General features: G+C 30.7%; 2 protein-coding genes across 7 annotated transcripts in view; one reads left to right on the plus strand and one right to left on the minus strand.

Moving 5' to 3' along the window:
• The window catches only part of LOC127708838 (prepro-gonadotropin-releasing hormone-like protein), a 46379-nt gene that overhangs the window by 21458 nt on the left and 510 nt on the right, over positions 1-24411 (plus strand). For 3 of the 4 annotated variants that reach the window (XM_052213985.1, XM_052213986.1, XM_052213987.1), the window contains 2 exons: positions 21820-21988; positions 22669-22737. In XM_052213985.1, coding sequence (XP_052069945.1) covers positions 21833-21988; positions 22669-22737 — 225 coding nt within the window. In that variant the 5' untranslated portion in view covers positions 21820-21832. Of the gene's footprint in view, positions 1-19689; positions 19708-21819; positions 21989-22668; positions 22738-24411 lie in introns of those variants that run through there. The other variant, XM_052213988.1, reaches the window with a different exon arrangement.
• LOC127708836 (RUN and FYVE domain-containing protein 2-like) overlaps positions 1-24411 on the minus strand; it is a 102542-nt gene that overhangs the window by 17468 nt on the left and 60663 nt on the right. For all 3 annotated transcript variants that reach the window (XR_007985405.1, XM_052213980.1, XM_052213981.1), the window contains exons 11-13: positions 14773-14870; positions 5423-5509; positions 464-593 (exon numbers count right to left, since the gene is read on the minus strand). Coding sequence is in view for 2 of the 3 variants with exons in the window: in XM_052213980.1 (XP_052069940.1) it covers positions 464-593; positions 5423-5509; positions 14773-14870 (315 nt within the window). In the remaining variant the exon portion in view is untranslated. The remainder of the gene's footprint in view (positions 1-463; positions 594-5422; positions 5510-14772; positions 14871-24411) is intronic.

A 24411-nucleotide genomic window follows, 5' to 3' on the forward strand; every position in this document is an offset into this window, starting at 1 on the left:
AAAAGCTTAAAAAGCATCTGATGTTAATATCTGATGCTAGAAGTGGACCTATGAGGTCAAACTGATTAGGTGCAAAAAATGAGAACAAGGCTTCATAGAATTTTTTATTTGCCACAAAGAGAATATGTGAAACATCTTTTTAGAATTGATACTGCTTGATATCAAAGGCTTGTTGATTAATATATTGATTAAGTCACTCAGGTTGATATCATGCCATATCTAATTCTCACACGTTATGAAACTTATAATTAGAAAATTCTATCATTGGATGACAGAGATTCAGTGATAGAAAGATTAATACATATCATGATGTTTGTGGAGGAAATTCAATATCGTTGTTTCCATTAAATTTGTCTTGGACTGTAAATCATTTTGTCTAGACTATGAAATGGAACTATTAATATTCATGAGCTACCTTCTTTTTATTGTATTCCCGTTACACAATACAATGATAAAAACCTACTTTTTCTACATGTTTCAATTGCTGAAGTTCTGTTAAGATTTCTGTTGAAGCCGTTTTCTCTTGTTCTAATGTTTTCTGTAAGGTGGCCCTCCATTCTTTTTCTATCCTTAAATCTGTCTCTAATGCAGTACTGAAAAGAGAGAGAAAAAGAGTTTTATAAAATGATAAGATCAGTATTTTGCTCTTTAGTAAAAGTAAAATAACATAAATAATTGATAACAAAAGACACAAACTGGATACAATAACACAATATTACATGACCACATGACCACATGATGAAGGATCTTTAGAAATGGATTAGTAACTGATTGACTGTCATGGTTCAACACATTACAGCAAAGATTAGTTACATCATAATTATCGAAAAGAAAAAAGTAAGATAACAAAAATACCGAACTCCAAGGAAAATTTAAAGCGGAAAATCCTTTATAAAATGGCAAAATCAAAAGCTCAAACACATCAAACGAATGGAAAACAACTGTCATACTCCTGACTTGGTACAGGCATTTCCTTATGTAGAAAATAGTGGATTGAACCTGGTTTTATAGCTAGTTAAACCTCTCACTTGTATGACAGTCGCATAGAATTCTATTATATTGACAACAATGTGTGAGCAAAACAAACAGACATAATAGGTAAAAATGTCAAAAATTGGGGTACAGCAGTCATCATTGTGTTATAATCTTAATCACTATAAAAACAAACAAATATGTCAATAAATAAAAACAAAATGGCATATAAACAAAGTACATAAGCAAAAATGAAAGACAAGAATACAAAAAATGACCATAGCACAATAACACAAAAGATCTTTGACAGATTTATCTAAAATAGTTCAATTCAGCAGTAAAAATAAACTTAAAAGGAATTAAATATATTCACTTGATTGGATAAGGATTAAATGCCATCGTAATACTGTATATTTTTGTTTCATGTCTTTTATTATAACACTTTTACCTTTTTGAGATCATTTACCCATGAGGTGAAGAATTAGTCAAAATTAATGTATTTTTGGGGTCCTCAAATATTTCTTGATCTCATAACATAAATAATAATAGACACGAAAGGTATAAACAACAAATCTCAACAAACTCTGTTTGGGAGACTTGATCTAGAACTGGGACATACACAGTGTTTTTTCTCTCTCTCTCTCTCTCTCTCTCGATCAAGTATTTACAATAATTGGCCCATATAGAAAGGGTGAATATCCAAAACTGACAAACCTAAAAAGTTTTTTCACTTCAGACTGCGCCCTCAGAGAAATAATCTTTTCTGGTTGACAATTCTGGAAATCATGATAATAATGAAAGAAATATGTTTATTAGATTATAACCTTACTTAATATGAAACCATAGAATCTTGTGGTCACTCCAATAATTTTCCAGAAACCCACTTTCAAACGGTTGTTGTCTTGTGATATATGCATTGTGAAATTAGAACTTGACCTTCTTTAAGTCACAGGAAACAACATATCTAAATTTGAAAAGATTTCTTCAAAGCGTTTTCATGTTATTGCACGTACACTGTTTGGCAACTGCCTGCCTGGCCGCGGTACATCACCAAATTAATAACCGATATTTTCCTTTGGAAACCCGGTTAAAAATGAAAAATACCATATAATAATCAAAATAATAAATAAATGATATAGTAGTTTATTCAACTGTTAATTAATAAGGTTTGATTGACATAGCGTGTTCCCCCTTGGAAATTGCTGTTCTCATCTAATTGGGGAAAAAATTGACAACTTTTTGACTAAAATTGATGATGGTTACTTTAGTTTGTCAAAATTATATTGTTCGGCATGTACTTTTTCCATTGGGAATTTTGTCATAATTTTGCATCCAAGAATAAACAGGAAAAGTACAAATATCCAGTAATAATGTAATTCATTACAAATGATACTTCAAAATGAGCAAATTAAACAGAGGCTCCCCCTGGGAGGTTACAAAGAGACAGAGTATCCCTTAATTTGGCTTCTATGCATTGCTGTCAAAATATGAACGATTGCTTGATAGTGTTAATAATATTATTGGTGCTAACCAACATTCTTCCAAAAGAGAAACATCAACGTAAAATCCAAGATGATGGCTATATTTTAGTGGCAGCAGAAGTTATCAAACATAAATCTTAAAGAGGATCATAAGTGTATCATTTATCCCAAAGTTTGGTAAGAATTATTTCTTTACAAATTTCTTTTAATGAATATTTTTGTTGAATTTAATTATCAGTAATTGTTGCAGTCATGTTTGTTGAAAGTTATGTTAATCCACCAAAGTTTCTCAATCTTTGGGTGTATTTTTTTTACCTTAAATCTAGTACCTATTTTCTGTTTGTGAGATTTAATATTTTTTTTTTTGTCAAATTTTCTATTTTAGTAGTACAATAGGCCATGTTAAAGGATGTTGGGTTCATCAACTTTAATTCTTTAATGGATCTCATGTGTATTAACAACTTAATGTTGGTAATAAATGGCTCTACACAAGATTTAAATAAATGGGGAATGTGTCCATTGGACACAGATGATGCACCTGCTTGCATATTATATAAAGTTATAAAGGGACATAACTGAAGAATGGTAAAAGTGATGCTACTGCAATTTGTACTTGATCTGAGTTTTGTGGTCATTTGGTTGAGGCAAACTAAAGTTAGTGAAAGGAAACGAAAAATTCAGCAATTTTTCCATTTGTATATATAAAGGGGCATAACTCTAGAACAGTACAAGTGACGCCACCAAAATTCAAACTTGATCTGTGTTTTGTGGTAATAAGCATTGTGTATAAGTTTCATAACATTTAGTTGAAGCAAACTAAAGTTAGAGAACGGAAACCAATTTTGGGACATACAGACGTACGGACGTACAGACGGACAAGAGTAAAACTTAATGCCCCCTCCGCTACGGCTGGGGCATAAAAATGCCATCTTAAATGACCTGACAACAGTATCGTAACTATATCTCTTCTGAATAAGTCTGTTTAAAGGTTTGTTTGAAGACCGTTTGAAGAAGGGATGTCAACTCAGTGAAGATTTACATAATTAATCACTCATTGGTTTTACTAAGAAGTACTTGCTCTGTAAAATATAAACAAAATGGAAACACAATTTAACTCGTATATTTATGCTCTTATAGAAGTTAAACTGTAAACATTATTATCTGGGTAAAGAAAATAGTCCCAAGAACTATATACTATAATTTATAGGTCATTTACTACATCAACTTATTGAGTAAATATTAAAATAATCAATAATTTAAACAAATGAGCTGTGTCAAGATAGAAATCTACAGGTGCACATATACGTGTAAATATATAAAACTTTGATTGATTTGGAGTATTCAAATACGAAATGAAAGATGAATTTATGTTTACTTTGTAGTGTTCTAATATCAACTCAATTTTCAAACAGTAACAGACTGCATAGAGATTTACCAACCAAAATAGGTTAACAGATGTATTGATATTCATTTGCATAAGGTCGATTTCTATCTGACACTGCTCATATATATATTGCTTATGATTATATGATTACAATGTAAAAGTAAAACAACAGCTACATTTTGTAATCATAAAGACAATGCATAAACAAAGTCATGAGGAACTGTGCTTTATTTATACTATGGTCTCTAAATTCAGTTGTTAGATATGTGGTTTTTTGTTCTACACATTTTACAATCACCTTCAATCTTATTTCAGTAAGATAGATAAATTCCATGATTGATTTATTGATTGATGGTGTTCATACTGTTTAACACCACTTTTAGCACTCTCAGCTATATTGTGGCATCCTGTTTTTTTTGGTGGATGAAGCCAGAGTGCCTGGAGAAAACTACAACCTTTGGCAGGAAAAATGGATGATTTCCAAGAGTTGCAATTTCACATCAATGTTTATTTACTAAATATAATTTTTATATTAGTTTTTGTCCCTGAACTTAAGGATGTTCGCTCCTCCTGTTTTTGAGTTTTTGCCAGATATTCGGAATCCTCTGGTTTTATCCATGTAGTGCCATTAAAAATTTTGCTCGCGAATCCCTACTTTTTTTTTCATAATTTTATTACATATAGTTTAAAAAGCAATATTTCAAAATCTTATAAAACCCTTGTTATTTTTTCATAGTTTTTTAAAGAAAAAAGGTGCCAATGTTAAATGTATGTAAAATCTAGAGAGAATAATTTCCTGCCAAATTTTCAATGGCTTATATCTTGAAAACAAGCACACGGACCCTTCATTTTTTTTCTGCTTTTTTAGTTCTTTTTTTTATATACTTTCAATTTATAACAGTCTTTTAAAAAGCTTGTTATTTTGAAACGGAGTAGTGAACTTCCTTAAGCATTTTAAAGTCATTTGGAAAATATAATGCTATGTCATAACTATAAGGAAATCAGATAAAATAAAATGTAAAAAAAAAAAACAATAAAATAAAGCATCGTTTATGTCAACCAAAAACAAATTATCAAACTATCATTTGGAATATCAACAAAAAGTTACAACACAAAACAAAATTTTTATTTTAATAAAATCTAACTGGAGACAACATTTAAGTGCCAGTCTTTGTAAGAATCAGGCAATTTAGAAAAATTTCAAAACATGATCGAAAAAAAACACCTACCTGACCATCCTATTTTGAAGTTACCCTCATCCTGAGTTAGAAATGGTAGGTCTTTTGTTTCTGCGTGTCTTGTAATTCCAGAAATATCTAGATCATTTTTGGTTAGAATGATCGCAAATTAAAGAGTTAGCTCCCCTTAATTTTTAATTTCTAGGGCATTTTAACCAAATTATATCTTTAATTACCAGAACAGGAAAAGGAAACGGATGTTATATTCGTGTACCGTTATACAATTTGAACATAAATGAAAGTCAACTTGAGTGGGTTTTTGTTTGTCATGGTTTCACCACTCCCTGATTCTGCAGCAGATTGGCACATAAATCAGATGAATTCTAAGTATGTAATCAAGGTCTTACCGTTTTGTATCTTTTTCAGCAATTATTTGACCTAATTTCCTAGCTGTTTCTTCTGCTGCTAATTTATCAGATTCACATTGCTTTAATCTGTTGCCATAGTAACAATGATACACACAACATGCAAAAGAAAGAAAAACAAACAAAATAAAATTACTAAAGCAAAATTATGCAAAGTTAAAGCAAATATTAAAACAATTTTACTCTTTCAAATAAAATAAACTGTTGACACAGAGATATGTCTCGCCTTTATGTAATTTTGTTTGTATAATGCAAATGTTGAAATGAATATGGCAATACTTTAACATGGAAAATATGCAAATTATTCAATGTCAATGAACTATGATTAAAGGTGCAGGGCTTTATAAACTTCATGGAAATGAAAATGTAAATAGTATTACAACTGCATACCAAATACCAGTGACTTATCAAAAGTGGTTCGATTTTACTGGCCTAAACACAAACTTTAACATGTGAATCATGCAAAAGTTTCAAAGTCAACAGATGATGACTGAGAGGGCGTGACAAAATAATCCCCATGATAATGAGATGTGGCAATGCTTATACAACTGCAAAATATATATTACCTACCACTAGCGGTTCCCCTTAAGGGCATACATTACAGTTACAGGGAAGGTAATGAAGTCACTAACGTAAAATGTTATTTTTCGCGAAGTCAATCTGTGACATATCGGGAAAAAATGCATTTTCCGACTGATTTTATATCATTCAGACTGATTTTGTTTATTTTTTGAAACAAAAAGTTAGATATGTCTTTCCAAAGGATAGAATTGGCCAAGAAACCAAAATTTCCAGTAAATGTCCCAAATTTAAACACCATTTATCTCTAAAAGTAGCACATGAAGGTATATTTTTTATTTCATATTTGAACTGACTAGGTGAAAAATAACTTGTATGCAAACTTTCGGCAAAAATTCACTGTGGGATCAAAACTGTATCGTATGCCCTAAAACTGATGTAATCACAAATTAAAACATTATTCATGCTGTCACCAATGCTGATACTACAGGAAACAGATTGCCTAAGTCTTGCTTTTACGACTTTGTTGAGGCGAGACAATAAATCTGCATTGTACATGTTGTAGTTAAGTTTTGCTTTTGATAGTTGATATCTTATTCATTAAAAAATAGTACATGGAATGGGGTTAAAAACAAAATCTTGTTAAATGACATTATTTTTAGCTCATATGTAAAATGTCTTCAAAGATACCACCCTTATATTTCAATTTGACAAATGCATGTCTTGCCTGTATAGAACACATTAGTTGAGCTCTTATTGAAACAGATTGAAGGCAAAAATCTGAATGACAAAGTAACACAGAAATTAACTTTTTATTTTGAGGTACAATATACTAATCACATTGACAATATTCTGGTGATGTCATGCCATGAAATTTTATACAATGTATGTACGAAAAATGTAACATATGAAATTTTAATTATTGTTTGAGAAAATGTTTAAATTTTTGGAAAAGTTAAAAACTACAATTTTGTCAAGAAATGCCACAAAAGATATATAGCATAGGAATTTAAAGTATGCCATTTTTTTTACTTCATAAAAATCTTCAGAATTATGTAAACTAGTTTAAATATTTTTTCTAGAGGTTATTGATGTGTTAACATGGCCGATGCACTCACATACTGAATAAAAGTCTCAACACTCCTTATTACTCTCAACTGAAACAATAGTAGTTTTTTTTCTTAAAATGTCATCTTCCATGTAATACAACATTCAATTCATGTGTACCCTGCATGAATATATCACAGTGAAATCAACATTGTTTACACAGGTCTGAAAGAAGTTATAGCAACAAGGTATTTCAAAGTGTAAACCAAGGAAACAATTGCAAACAGTCCAATAACAAACTAGTATTTATAGATTTGCATTATCACATAAGATTTATAAAGAATTAACCAACGTATTTCCAGTTTAAATTACACGAATGTAAGACATCCTTTTCTTGAAGGGAAGGGTTTTTATTTTTAAGAGTCAAGCTTAAAAGCTGAACCTGTAAACAATAGAAATAAATAATAAATCTCTCTAACTTAAACTTTAAACATATGCAATATGTATATATATTTTTGTACTGGTTAAAGAATATTAAAATATGTAAACAATAAAATACAACAGGATTCAACAATAATCTATATATCTATAAACAAAATGATGTGTGGATATATAAATAAGAAGATGTGGTATGAGTGCCAATGAGACAACTCTCCATCCAAGTCACAATGTGTAGAAAGTACTTGTAAGTCAATGAAATGTCAATCTTAAAAACAAAAACAAAAACACAAAAAACTTCATTTCTCGTAAAGAAAGATCACACTACAGATTCATTATTATTCCTTGGAGACCGATTTAAATGGATTCCTTATGTACAGGTCAATTACAAAGTATACATTTTCTATAGGCTTGTATGCAGACTTTGACAAAACAACGAAATTAAATATTCACGAAAATGTAAATATTCCTCAATCCATGAAAATTGGTACCCATGAAAGTAAATGAAAAAACAGTACATTGAAAGAATAAATGGAAAATGTGTCCATGGGACACCGATGATGTCCCAGCTTGCATATAAGGTTATAAAGGGACATAACTAGAGAACTGTAAAAGTGACGCTACCTGAATTCAAACTTGATCTATGTTTTAATCTATGTATAAGTTTCATGACATTTGGTTGAGGCAAACTTATGTTAGAGTATTTTGGACGTATGTATGTATGGACAAGGATAACGCTTAAACATTGGCATAGTCCAATGAAAGTACTTAATCTTCCTTAGGTTATTGCATTAAGATATTATTTATCAAAAGTTATCTAGAAAGAAAGATGAAAAAACTGGTTTTAAAGAAAGTTTTCTTGAAATAAATTGATAAAATTTGTCAAAGTTTAATTTCAGTACTATCCTTGACAGTAGAAGGCTGGCTTTCAGGCCATAAAATCATTTGTCATTGTTCTGATTCTAGAACAAATCTCATTTTGAAAAATTCATTCAAGAAAAAGACTCAGTGCTTCAAGTATAACATAATACATCATCTGATTGTTAATTTCTATCCAAATCCATCATCTATATAGTGTTTTCTGAGATCCTCTATCATCAGCAACTCATCTATAATTATTTCCCCTGATTACAATGTCAAATTTAAGTACAGACATTGTGAATTAGATAATAATTTTCAAATATAAATTTAATATAAATTGAAGGAAACTTTTGAATAAATGCAAAGCAGTTTTTCTGCAAAAGTGACACTAAATTTTGGTTGTTTAAATGAGTAAACTGGATTTATAATTTAATTTTTTCTGCAATAGTGACACTAAATTTTGGTTTTTTAAATGAGTAAACTGGATTTATAATTTAAAATTAATTCTATTTAAACCACTTAAATGTATTTTTTCATCTATCTAAAAAAAGTTAAATCTTAGGACAAAAAAGTTACTAAAGAAGAAAATGATTCAAAAGAAGCTATTGTAGAAAAAGCATTTGACCATAGGTGGGTATTTCAATTTCATAAACAAAAATTATTGAACCAGGTTAAGCACAGATTGCAAAACAGTGAAATGTACAGTACACCAGTTGCAATTTTCGGTACATATTCCTTTGCCAAGTCCCTTTTTGGTCCCTTAAATGATATAAACAGTTGACAAAAAGGTATGTCTCTCCTGTATGTAGTTTTGATAGTATAACACAAATGTTAAAAATGCGCTCCGCTTCAAGCAGCTGGATACGACTGCAGAGGTCGAACTCTGAACAGTTGGGGCAAGTATGGACACAATATTCAAGCTCTGAATTTGGATAGTGATTAAATATTTGACACATTATAGATTTCTGACACAGAATAAATGTGGTCAGATAACTTAAAAATTTGAAATGGGACATTTAATCTACTTAATGGTCCAATATCCAAAATCTAATTCCATGGTTAGATTCAGCATATAAAAGAGAAAAAAAACATGAATTCAAACAAAGTTTAATTTTGGACCCTTTGGACCTTAATATGGACTAATTTGAAAACAAGGCCAAAAATTGACAATCTGAATGCACAGTTAGATTCAGCATATCATAGAACCACCAGAATTCAGTTTTTGATGAAATAAAACAAAGTCTTATTTTAGACCCTATGGACCTCAATGTAGACCTATTAAAAATGTCCAAATATCCAATACAGTAATACATGGTGAAAACCTCTAACAATTCAAGACTTTAAATTAATTTGTTAAAAGATTTGTATTACCCGGTATTTTCAATTGAAGATTTCTTGCTGTTGTGCAATACTTAGTAAATCTGTTTACAAACTAAATATAATAATTTACACACCCTGTTTGGTGTGTATCTCCTGCCATATCAGTATTTGTTGTTTCTTTATATAGATCAGAAATAATTTATGTTAGAACCAGCTTACCATCATTGTCATGAAAATTGTTTGGACTGGTATTGTGAAAATAATTGTATATAGTTCGAGACTGCATGTTCGTTACGTAAGTGCGTCACTGTTTGTGATGTCCTGTCGTTGATGGAAGATGTTCGCTGTTGTTCTGGGGTTTGCATGTTGTGTCGACTATTATATTATTTGTTTGTGCTTTTCTCTGTGATGAGTGTTTGTGCTGTATTTCTGTCACATAGTGTTGTCATTTTAGCAATATATTTTTTAACACTGCCATGTAAGCGGGAGGTTTGGCTAGCCATGAAACCAGGTTCAACCCACCATTTTTTCTTAAAATGTCCTGTACCAAGTCAAGAATATGGCAGTTGTTATCAAATAGTTTGTTTCTATGTATGTTGGCGTTGGTTTTTATTGCACTTCAGTGTTCCTGTTGTTTCTTTGTTTTCCTCTTATAGTTGATGTGTTTCCCTCGGTTTTAGTTTGTAACCCGGATTTGTTTTCTCTCAAAGGATTTATGACTTTTGAACACCGGTATACTACTGTTGCCTTTATTTAGCCGTCTTGTTTTTGGCCCCTATTTGGCCTCTAGTTTCTTAACGATTAAAGCCACACCCACAAAATCGATCCCAACCTTCTGTGTGTGATATGGAACCTTGTGGTTCAATTTCATAGAGATCCATTGACTTATACTTAAAAATATGTCCGGACACCAGAAAAACCTTGTTCTTCTCCCCCCCCTTTTTGCCCCTTGTTCCTGAACGGTTTGAGCCATAACCCCCAAAGTCAAACCCAATCTTACCTTTGTGGTATGGAACATTATGTTTCAATTTCATAGAGATCCATAGACTAATACTTATGTAATTGTCCATTAACCAGAAAAACTTGTTTTACACCCCTTTTTTTGCCCCTAATTCCTGAACGGTAGGGCCATTAACCCTAAAGTCAATCTCAATCTTTCCTTTGTGGTATAGAGCCTTGTGGTACAATTTCATAGAGATCCATACACTTAAACACAAGTAAATATTGTCCGGAAACTAGAAAATGCCTTTTTTTGCCCTTTTTGACCCCTTATTCCTAAACAGTTGGGACCATAACCCTAAAATCAATCCCAACCTTCCTTTTGAGCTATTGAACCTTGTGATTAAATTTCATAGAGATCCATTTACTTATACTAAAGTTATTGTCTGGAAACCAAATGTCTTCGGATGACAACATGATAGCAATATACGAATGCAAATTTTTTGCGGTCGTATAAAAATTAAAATAACAAGACTTTAACATGTAAACTATGCAAAAGTCTCAAAGTCAATGCACCATGACCGAGGGTTGGGGCTATAAAATCTCCATGGAAATGAGATGTACAAATGCTAATACAACTACATACCAAGCAAGTCCCATTGACTTCTTTTAGTGAATCCCTTTAGACAGATTATAAGTATTAGAAATCATTCTAAAAACATCCTAAAATTACAAATTATTAGGCTTTCAAGCATCAGAAATGATTTATTTGTATTTTGTCTGAAATATTTCCTTTAAGCTTAAAACTTTTTGCACTGAAGAAAAATGACACTTATTACAAATAAAAAATATAAAATTAAGGAGATGTGGTATGATTGCCAATGAAACAACTATCCACAAGAGTTCAAATGAAGTTGATGTAAGCAAAAAAGATTATTTGGTCGCAATTTCTGATCATTTTGGTGTGATGTAATATCACAAGTGTGGGAAAGAACATTTTATTCATTTAGTGCATCCATTTGTTGTCAAAGATCATGAAATATTATATTGTGTCTGGTCAGTTCATTTAAGGATGTACATACTAGGTGAAATTAAAAAAAAAATAGAATTTAAAATTGATACTATAAGTTAGAAGAGCATTAGTTAAGGAACAAAATAAGCTAAAAATATTGATAGGTTATGGATCTCCTTTTGAGATATTTAATTTATATAAAATGGCAGGAAAAGGCTGGCTCGGACTTTTACCTTATATTTGCATTGGTATTATTTGGGTCTCAAATCGAAAGAAAAGAAATCTAGAATCTGCTTAAATTTTGGTAAATGACCTTTTATGAGCTATTGAAGTCTTATATGAAAAGAAAAATGGGTGTTATGGGGCAAAATATTTTACCCTGTATTGTAGGAAAAAAACCAAGTAATTTGAACATCTGACAAAAATTCCTAAACCTGACCTAAGTACATCCTTAATGCATTTATATTGACTGATTGGTCAGTTCATTTAGACCATTTGCATTGAATACACTGTCTTTGGTTATCTTTTGTGAAAGAACAAAGGTAATATTTTCAGATAAAAAAGACTTTTGTTTTTAACTAAAAACCCGCCCACTTGCCTCCAATTTCCAGCCATTAATTTGAGTGTTAATTGAATCATTTATTTCCAGTTATCATTTATTTTCAAGACTTTGCAACAGATTGGGTACTTTGTACATTTTGTATGGTATTTTCAGGCCCACTGTTATTTTGTTTTTTCTTTCCAGTCTTTATAAGTGCTTATAATAAAAAAGCCTTATTGAAACATTCATTTTATTGATCAATTGATTGTTGTTTTAGTACGTTTATCCCATAGGTTTTCAAAACAGACTATGTACTCTATTTATTTGGCGGCAATCTGATTAAAATACAAATCCTGTGTTCAAGCTTTGCTAACAAGGATCTGACAACACTCAGTTTTACTTTCTGTTCTGGTTAATATTGCAACAGCCAATGAAATTTCAGCCTTCAAATTTTTGAAGCCAGAAAGTACTGGAAATGTGAAGATATGATTGAAGCTTTAAATTTTCTCCTGGACAACATATATGTATGTTTCGGCAATAAAGTGTTTTGACAAGTAGTAGGTATTCCTATGGGCACTAACTCGCCCCTTTAATAGCAAATTTATTCCTGTATTGCTATGAATATCAGTTTATGACCTAACTCAGTAAAGACACGTCATTGTTACATTGGTTGATACATTCAACAATACCTACCGTTAGTTGGATGATATTTTTTCGTTAAATAATCCTGAGTTCTCTAAATATACTACCGAAATTTACCCAAAAGAACTTACTTTTAACTAAATCTAACATAAACAGCAGTAGCTGTCCTTTTCTAGATTTAGACATTTCAATTTCTAAAGGGAAACTCCATACTAAAATTTACGATAAAAGGGACGATTTTTTCATTCCTTATTGTTAATTTTCCTTTTTTAGAAGGCAGTGTTCCTTTGGCTCCATCATACGGTGTTTATATATCCCAACTTGTTCATTATGCCCTTGTGTGTAGTGATGTCATAGATTTTAACGAACATAATCAATGCATCACTGGTAAATTATTAAGTCAGGGATTTCATTACCATAAATTACTTAAAACTTTTACTAAATTCTTTCATAGATACAAAGATTTGATTAGTAAATTTGGCTGTACCTGTAGCAAACTTATTAAAAACGGTATTTCACATCCTAAATTTTACAGTAATATTGTACTAAAAGTGCGGAAATTACTATGTGATCCGTGTAAACTCATCGAACCTTTAAACAAACTTATTAGTAAAGGTTATCTTACCAATGTTGTAATTAGATCTTTGAATATAGTTTACATTGGCACTAATATTGATTTTGTCATCAGCAAATTAAAACATAACTAAATTTGTATTCTTTTTAAACGGGATGTATAAAGACACACCCACCTTCATTTTTATCTATTAAGAGTTAAACTCCTAACTATCCTACTACCTGTCGATACATTTATTTTTGGCATTGTACAAGTCAAGCTTTTTTGTTATTTAATGTTTACTTATTCAGGGTTATATCTGGTCTATATACCAGCTTTGACACGTGTTTGGTATTACTATAAATTTTCACTTCTTCAAACTATGAACATCAAAATTATTTATTTTGTAAAAATATTTCCTTTCTCCTTTTAAACTGTATACCTAACAACACAATTATTTTCATTTACCTGTGTATAATATTATTGTAAATGGCGGATTTTTGTTTAAGGTTATTGTTGTTTTTCTGAAATTGTTTAACATTTCACAGCGGTATAATACTATTACTTTAATTATTCATCCCTTATTTTAATGATTTTGTATTTACATTGTATCATAGATCAAATTTATTTGTTCAGTGTATGTTCACTTGTGTTAATATGTCTTTTGATTGAGTTAAGCCATTTCAATTGATATTTTATAGTGTGTCTTTCTATGTTGTGATGTTACACTATTGTTTCAGATAAGGGTGAAGGTTTGGTACCATTAAAACGTTTAAACCCACTGCAATTGTTTGCACCTGTCCTAAGTCAGGAATCTGATGTTCAGTAGTTGTCGTTTGTTGATGTGGTTCATAAGTGTTTCTCGTTTCTCGTTTTTTATATAGATTAGACAGATGGTTTTCCTGTTTGAATGGTTTGACACTAGTAATTTTTGGGGCCCTTTATAGCTTGCTGTGCGGTGTGAGCCAAGGCTCCGAGTTGAAGACCGTACTTTGACCTATAATGGGTTACTTTTATAAATTGTGACTTGGATGGAGAGTTGTCTCATTGGCACTCATACCACATCTTCTTATATCTAATTAGTCAGAAAAATATGGAGGATACAGAAAAGTCGTTAAAACAGAAAGTAGAATGAAGTGTTTTCAGATCTTTGTAAGCTTAGCTTGGATACAGGATCTGTATTTTAATTAGATTGATTTGGTTTGGGAATTAATGGAACTCAACTTTTACTTATTGGTATTTTTATACTGTCTGTATTTGCCTCAGGGCTTGTGGCATTTTTTTCAACCACGCAAATTCAGAGATCAAATAAAATGTCTCTTTTTTCATACCTCCTTCTCCACTTGCCGAGCTTTCAAGTTGGCAGTTTTCATTGACAATACAAACTGCATGAAAATTGTAACCCCACGAATAAATGTTGATTCTAACAGCAAATAATGGAGTTGAAAATTTCTGCTAACCTTTTCTCCATATCTTTTAAGGTTTGGACTAGTTGATTAGTTTTCTCTTCTAGCTTGGTTACCAGTTCTGTTTTATGCTTTAATGACTGATCACAGTTCTGAAAAAAAAATCATAAAAAATGTTAAATACTGTAAATTCAGAAATATTTGCATGCATTTTTCATTGTGATTATCGAAGAATGAACATTGGATGGAGAGTTGTCTCATTGGCACTCATACCACATCTTCTTATATCTATTGGATGGAGAGTTGTCTCATTGGCACTCATACCACATCTTCTTATATCTAATTAATATGGGATTATTATTGTGCTTTTAGGAAATGCTGCTGAGAAACATCTTTATTAAAAATTAAAAATGCAATGTTTTATTCTTGCCAAAACCTAGCTATCATGTTGGAATTTTTGGAACTTTCTTGGAATCTTGTGTATTGTGCATGAATATATCACAGCAAAATCAACATAGTGTTGTGTTTACTTAGGTTACGAAAGTAGTTTTGGCAAAGCGTAAACCAAATTAAAAATTATAACACACCAATCGCATTCAGGTAGTTCTATTTATGCAAATGATAATAGAATCATTTTGTCATCTTGTCAAGTATTTTGAGAAATTTCTTTTCCTAAAACAGGTATTAAACCAAAGCTTCTCTTATTACCAAAGTAAATATTTTAAACATTACGTTGATCTAGAACTGTCAGAATAAGGTAATTATAAATCTCTTGTATGGAAAGGTAATATATGATCCAATAGTTCTAATTTTGTCAAGATTAACGTCTATTTATGTGTGTGTGTAGGGAAGGGGGCATGTTTTTTTTTTAAATAGATTGTTTGATTCTGAATTTAAAAAAAAAAAATAATTTGTATTAGAATGGAAGAAAAAATAGTTTGTTCCTAATGAAAATTAGATAAAAAAAATTATTAGAGCTATTTTCCTAATGCTTGTAGATTAAGACTTTGGTTGGCTTAATGCTTGCTTTGTTTGTATAAATTTTTGCTCAAGCATTGTAATTAAGATTGACATCTGCAAACAATATAAATAGGCAGAATTAAACCTGTTTATCAATTGATCAAATTTAACTATAATGTATGCAGGTTTAACTGACTGCCTATTTATATTTTTTGCAGATGTCAATCTTAATTATAATGCTTGAGCAAACATTTACACAAACAAAGCAAGCAAGCCAACCAAATCTTAATCTACAAGCTTTAGGAAATTAGCTCTAAAAACAAATTCTTGTTTTTCTATGTTTATATTGGAAAAAAAAATAGTTTAGTTGAAATAAACTTGTTTGTTTCAAGAAAATACCCATGCTCCCCAGCAACACATGAATCAGTGACAAATATACAAACATACACATCATCATGATATATCATCTCAGGCAAGCCTAACTTAGTCTCCATTTGTAATATGAGCAATAATACAATTTTCAAAAGTTTTGAAGTGGGGTAAGAAGGTGCTTTCATTTACTTTTGAAAAGCTTTTCTGTTAAGGAGCCAATCCTATATATTGAATATGACACAAGAAGCATCAGACATTTTAAAGATAAAAATTTTTAAGAAGTGTAAATACTTATTCAGGTAAACAATTAAATCTCAATACAAAAGACCTTGAGAGACATGACCTTTTCAGGAACTATGAAGTTAGTTTTTTAAACCAAATGTTTTTCCAAAACAGACTGGTGTATTAATAGATAGGACAACACATAAAAGTACACAGAAAATCTACACAGGCACCAGACTTGACAAGTTATAATGATGTTCAAATTTCAAGATATTATTGTACTTTGATTGTTGTTTTTAATTTTTTTTTTTCACAGACATTGTTCTTTTGTTTAGTTCAAACTTTATACAGATTTTTTAAATTCTAAATTTAAATTACTTAAACTATTTAATTTACTACATACATGAAAAAAATGACAGCTTTACCAGCTTTATTGTATTTCTTAGATCACACTATATGACTAAATAAATGAGACAATATCAAAAGGATATCAATGACAACTTAAAGAAAAATTTGAGTCAATTGGGATGAAAATCGCAGCAAAGCAATCTGTCTTTTGAAATTGAAGCTGAAAATTTTTCTCTGTGAACAATTACTAGAAATATGATAATCTCTTCAAGGCTATTCAAACTTGTCGATAGACTTATTATTTTATTGAAAGAATAGATAAATTCAAATACAAAAAAAATAATTTCTATAGTAAGCATTATGTAGAGCAAAAATCTTTTATTTTTAACCTGAAAAATAACATTATATACTATTTGATCAAATCCATGTTAATCCTGATTTAATTTCCACATAATTTAGATGTTATAAAAATGTGGAGTTATTTGTACAGCAATTTCAGGAAATGCTCAAAGCCCCTTAATTAACAAATTTATATACTTTGAAACCGTTAGCATCAGCATTCTTATCACATGAATACATCTGAAAAAAGAATACTGTTTTTCGCTTATTGTTTTGAACACACATGTAAATCAAGCCGTTGGTTTTCTCCTTTGAATTGTTTCACATTTGTCATTTTCAGGCCTTTTATAGCTTGCTGTGCAGTATGGGTTTTACTCATCAAAAGTTATGAAGATTTAAGTATAACTTACAATCCATTTTAATTATAAAACATTTTGTGAGAAAAGCTCCTTTATTTTGTTGAGTTCTTGATTTTATTGATGATCCATTTGAATTTGGCAGAAGAAATCATTTAGAAGAATCTTAAAAATAGACAAGGTTTAAATGTCTTATGAAAATACACTCTTGTACCAAAATTAGAAAAATGACAATACCAATTGATAAGTCAACAACTAATACTATAAAAAAAAACATCTGCTGTAAAGGGACAGATGATCCATCTCATCATTCATTTCTAAGCACAAAATCAATAATGATCAATCAAATGTCCAAATGGAATATAGTTTGGTAATGTTATTATGGAATGGAATAGGAAATGTAGTAATTATTAATAGTAAGAGATGATTCCGATTCATCACAAGGCAGTGCTAATTGTGTTTTAGCATTACATAATTGAAACGAAAGGACATGGAATATCCATCCATGACACAAAGTCAGTACATGCACAGCAGAAAAAACAATAAGCAAAGTAACAGAGCTTTTATTGCTGTTCTTCATCTAAGTCACAGTGAGGCCTTCAACACAGAGCAAAAACTCTCACCTCACTGCAAGTTTAAGACGACCCCTAGCATGGTTTTGAGTGGAATTCTTTGCAAACTGAAGATCATGCCACACTTGTGAATTTAAGAAAAAAGCCATGGAGTAATAGCAATAAAATAAATCTGTCAAAGAAATCAAACATTTAAGTCAGGGTTAATTATCAACATCCCGGGTCCGTGACTGAATTAAAGTACCTATGCCTTATTTTTAGCCTGGATTTTTAGTATTCATATTGTTATGTGATAAAGTCATGCTGATTGTAAGGTGCATAGTTTTCTCGTTCTGTTTGAACCCGTCAGTTTGAATGTCCCTTTGGTATCCTTCTTCTCTCTTTTACATGTAACTTTTTATGTCATTATTTTTTCCGCTATCACGCTTAATTAATATTACTTCAACTAACAAAAGTTTCCATTTTGGTACAAAAATAACTGCAACAATAATTAATCCCGATCACTATCACCAGACAAAAATTTAGGCTGCATAATCAATAAACAATTGTATGGACTAATTGAATAATCAACCATTTAAGTAACTAACTATATATATATATAGGTAATGAGTGGTAGGAATGAGTCGATGAAATAGGTCACTATACTTTAAGCTTGATGATAATATATGATAAGGTTAAGAAATTTCAATTAAATATATGAGAAAATTGATGATCATATCTGAAATATTTCGTATTTTTAACAAATGCAATTAAAACCCAAGTCATAAATTCAAAATACATGTATATGAAAATGGAACTGGATGTCTCAGCTGCTCATCCCTACCACAAAATCCAATATGCATAAAAAGTGTAAAAAGCAGTAAGTGTTTTGTACATAATGACATCAAGTGAAGAATTCTACAACTGAGAAGTTAATCATAACAGAGGGATACTGGTCCTCATAATACATAAAAAATAGCAGGTCACAAATGGCACAGCACTAATGACCCTCTTTTTTGTTGTTATATTAAAAGACTTAAAGACTCTGTCAATGTTATGAAAAAAGATATATTGTACATCATTCATTTAACCAAGAAGAAATTCTGTGGAAAAATGAAGTTAAAATATGTTCAATGGCATAACTGCATACTTATGTATCTAATCAACAAAATCATTGATATCATGATCATGTTTTACATAATAAACATGACACATTCAATAAATCTGTATAAAATCATTTCCTGGTACTTATACCGTCTACAAGAAGTAGGCATTTTCATTCTTTTTCCTAAAAACAAAGTTTTAAAACATTTCTTAGATGCTCTAAGCATTGGGAAATGTAATGTTTTAAATTGCATAGATTGTTTTTGGCGACAATAATCAAGTTCCTTAAAGTATTATTTCAGGCAGACAGTATCATATTTTGCCATGAGATAGGGTAATGAATTTTTCAAAGTTCTTCAAACATCATCAGTAAGGAAATCTTGATGAATGAGAGCGTGGGAGATTTCCTTAAGAACCTGACAGTCCTATACTTATGTCACCTTGAAGGAAATTATTCCGTTCGTTTTCAGTCAAGCACTTCACGCCTTCAGGGTACATCAGTCTGTAAAACGTGCTTTATTGGTTAGACCACAAAACAAAAGAAATTTCTAATTATACTTAAACAATAATAATTATAAATATTTAATTGATTTGACTGGAGGACAGCAGTCTTACAATTTCTTGAATCATCTATCAATATGCTAGCAGGTGGTATCGATGCCTACTTATAATTAATCTTATAAAATAAACACCTTTGTTATGACTCTTCCTTTATTACTTGTGAATCTACAATAAGGGTAAGTCTAAAATTTCTACTAAGATCTTAAATTGACGTTTTTTTTCCTAATATATGAAGTATATTTTTTTCAATAGTTTTTTCAATTCAAACCAAAGATAAATATGAATTTCAGCCATTAACAACAATTATTTTGTAAATAACATATTTTTCACATTATATATATGGAAATATTATTGAAATTTTCAATTTTTATGCATCAACACAGAAAATTTATGTCACTAATTTGAAAAAGATAAAATGCGTTACTAATTTACTTTCGAAATAACTCCTACTGTTAATAATATTTCACCGATCTAATTATTAGGAGGAAAGCTGGATTCCTGCATCTATTTTTTGGTTAATATTTCGATAAAATTTTTTTGTTTAACTGATGGATTTTTTATGGTCATCTTCATCCTTTGAGGATCACTACTTTTTTGGGAGGCTATTTAAACAATTACAGAAATATTAGGTAAGCTATTAAAATTGTTCTAAAGTACAGGTTGGGTTAGAAAAATAAACTGTTATAATTTTTAAAAATCATACTAATGAGAAACAAAATGAACAATAGAATTTGAGGAGGAGACTTTAATTTTAAAATACCTTTAAATAAAAATATAAAATTTGTAGTCACAGATCTTGTTTTCGTGATACAAAGCAAACAAAGGCTGAGTCAATAATAAATGATTGGTTTAAAAGGGCATTAGGTATGAGATTGAACAAAAAAAATGATTTTTTTTGTTCAACCATTAATGAAAGTGAAATAGTGAAATAATAATTCGCTTTTAGCAGCCAGTTTGGTTCAATTTTGTCAAAATAAGCTAAGAAACATCGCTGATGAATTATTCACTTGCAAGTGAATAATTCGACCTCATTGACTACGTATAAACTAGGTATGTTCCGCTATTAAAAGGAAAAGAATGTCAACATTGAAAGTGAAACAATGGTAACCCATTTGGTTGACTGATTCGATACCCAAAAACTCATTCTTATACAGGTAAAAATGATGATTAGTACCTTTTTAAACCTATATGAAATCAAACAGACCTAGAAAAATTCAATTGCATGTGTTCGCTATCTATTTTATATCTATATTTATGTTTATGTTTATATTGGGTTATATGACCTTCGGCAGTCTTCGGAGGTCACCTCGATGGTAATTTAGATGGCGTCTAGACTAAAATACACACATAATGCTGATACATATTATTGAGTCCATGCATCCTAAATTGTTTATTTCAGACTTTTTATAATTTGGATATAGTTTTAGTATGTTATATATCAAATATGAGAATTTAAGTCAAATTGATGAACATGAATTTGACAGCTTATGCCTGTTTAATCTAACCATTAATAGAAAATCCTTTGAATTTAAAAATGAAAACGTCAATTTAAAAATATAGACACCTTTATCTTAAAAGGAATTAATGCAAATATATACTGCATTTATATTAAATAAGTTGAATAAAATTTTCAGTAAAAAATCTTTTACAATGTAAAACATTTGATCTCTAAGATGGCCCATAATCTTAAACTGGACAATTCAGAAAAGCAACATATTTCTTCTTGCAAATATACAGTAATTAAAACCATTACTGTAAACATATAGACTTTTTTAGAACTGATATCAATTAATTTTCATTTAATATAATATCATAATCATTTTACTTATCATAATCTGATTTTTTACAAAAAATCTTGATGATTCATTTGTTGATTTCAACCCCGATTGGCACCAAATTATGCTTAATTCTGACAGTATACTATTCAAAAGTCTAACCTTTCTAAAAAGGTACAGAGTTCTTTGCAGTATCATAAATTACGTGTCAACATGAAGCAATAATTGTTAATCGGGTCTTAAATACCCATACAGTAATTTGATTCCTTATCTTCCTTATTAAATATTTTCTCCTATCCAGGACATGTTCCAAATTCTATATCTCATTCTAGCCAATAGAGCTACATCATAAGACAACCAATTAGAACAGATATTTGTTAAGAAATAATTTCAAGATGGCATGCATAGTGAATGAAACTAATAACTTTGCACCTGATGTGAGGAAATAATATATAATGTCAGCTCAGACACCCATGACACTAATAAGTTTATAATGACTACTTTTTATTATAGGGCATAAAGTAACATGAAAGCTGCTATTGTAATAACTTTAGTTTGTTTGTTGTGTTATACAACATCACAAAGTTATCACTTCAGCAATGGATGGAACCCAGGAAAGAGATCATCACCACCCTGTAGTTTTAGTCCATATGTTAAGACCATGATATCTAAATTATTAGAGGTAAGTTTTTATTTAAGGTATACCGATTAAGAAAGGGTCACATAAAAAGGGGGAATGTCCCATATGACATGCACACTAAATAATCTGACAAAAATCCATGGTCAGTGTAATAAAAAATTGCAAATATTAAAAAATGTTCAACTCGTGACCAAACAATACTGATAATTAACTCATGCTTCTGTTGTTCAGTCAATGTAAATAGTTTTCTATTATCCATTTGTGGATTAGTTATTCTATAAATAACATTTATTCTTAAAATCAAAACAACTATTATAATCAACATATGTGTTAGAAAGTTTTAGAACTCAAAACATAATTTCAAACCTATGAAAAAAATACTTGAAGTAAATAAAACCTTCCGATCTGACCTGAGACAACCATTGACAAGACATGTGGTTGGATTGCACTAGTTTTTTGATATTTCAACCTTAAATTAACCTCATTTCAACCTAACCAATTTTAGTTTCAAGATCAATTAATCAAAACAACTATGACATTCAACATATCTATTAAAAAATCCAAAAAAAAAAGAAAAAAAACTCAACTCAAAACAACTGTAAATTGAGACATAAGCATGAAAAGTAAGTGTCTGAGAATTTATAATTTAAATATATCTACAGTGTTATGCCAAAAAATGAACTGACTTTGCTACTCACGTTGATGCCTAATTTTTACTTCAGAATGAAACACGCAGATTACAGAAATGTTCCAGATCAGTCATTCAAGAACCTGTAGAATATTTTCCAATGGTGAGTTTTCCATTTCTGAGTTATAAACATGAAAATCCTGGCTTTTCTTCCTCACAGTATTTCACTTTACAGAATGGCACAAGCTTTACACTTTCAAAAATGTTCAGATGAAACTTAACTAGAACTTATTAGCTAACGTTATTTTCTCTTAATTATTAAGTATTCTTATAGATTTTGCTTTTTAAAATAAATAGAGAATATTTTTTCATGATCAGATTAAAAAAACAAGAGTGCACACGCTGAAATGTCTCGCCTTCTTTACTAATCATTGATATTATGTTGATAGTCCTAAATATAAAGCTTTATTACAACTGTCACATAAACTTAACATTAACCAAGTAAACTAAACATTGACCAATGAACCATGAAAATGAGGTCAAGGTCAGATGAACCATGCTAGGCAGGCATGTACAGCTAACAATTCTTCCATACAACAAATATAGTTGACCTATTGCTTATAGTTTAAGAAAAACAGACCAAAACACAAAAAATTAACACTGAGCAATGAACCTTGAAAATGAGGTCAAGGTCAAATAAAACCTGCGTGACTGCCAAATAGATCATAAAATATTTCCATACACCAAATATAGTTGAACTATTGCATATAGTATTAGAAAAAAAGACCAAAACTCAAAAAACTTAACTTTGACCACTGAACCATGAAAATGAGGTCAAGGTCAGATGACACCTGCCAGTTGGACATGTACACCTTACAGTCCTTCCATACACCGAATATACAAGACCTATTGCTTATAGTATCTGAAATATGGACTTGACCACCAAAACTTAACCTCGTTCACTGATCCATAAAATGAGGTCGAGGTCAAGTGAAAACTGTCTGACGGGCATGAGGACCTTGCAAGGTACGCACATACCAAATATAGTTGAGCTATTGCATATAGTATTAGAAAAAAAGACCAAAACTCAAAAACTTAACTTTGACCACTGAACCATGAAAATGAGGTCAAGGTCAGATGACACCTGCCCGCTAGACATGTACACCTTACAATCCTTCCATACACCGAATATTGTAGACCTATGGCATACAGTATAAGAAAAACAGACCAAAACACAAAAACTTAACTATAACCACTGAACCATGAAAATGAGATCAAGGTCAGATGACACCTGCCAGTTGGACATGTACACCTTACAGTCCTTCCATACACCGAATATACAAGACCTATTGCTTATAGTATCTGAGATATGGACTTGACCACCAAAACTTAACCTTGTTCACTGATCCATGAAATGAGGTTGAGGTCAAGTGAAAACTGTCTGACGGGCATGAGGACCTTGCAAGGTACGCACATACCAAATATAGTTATCCTATTACTTATAATAAGAGAGAATCTAACATTACAAAAAATCTGAACTTTTTTTTCAAGTAGTCACTGAACCATGAAAATGAGGTCAAGGACATTGGACATGTGACTGACGGAAACTTCGTAACATGAGGCATCCATATACAAAGTATGAAGCATCCAGACCTTCCACCTTCTAAAATATAAAGCTTTTAAGAAGTTAGCTAACGCCGCCGCCGCCGCCGATGTAGCCGCCGCCCCCTGGATCACTATCCCTATGTCGAGCTTTCTGCGACAAAAGTCGCAGGCTCGACAAAAACCAGAATTTCATTAGCTACCCTTCACATTTGAAAAACTTTTCCTGTTTTAG

This window comes from Mytilus californianus, unplaced genomic scaffold, assembly GCF_021869535.1.
Source record: "Mytilus californianus isolate M0D057914Y unplaced genomic scaffold, xbMytCali1.0.p SCAF_7, whole genome shotgun sequence".
Classification (NCBI taxonomy): domain Eukaryota; kingdom Metazoa; phylum Mollusca; class Bivalvia; order Mytilida; family Mytilidae; genus Mytilus; species Mytilus californianus.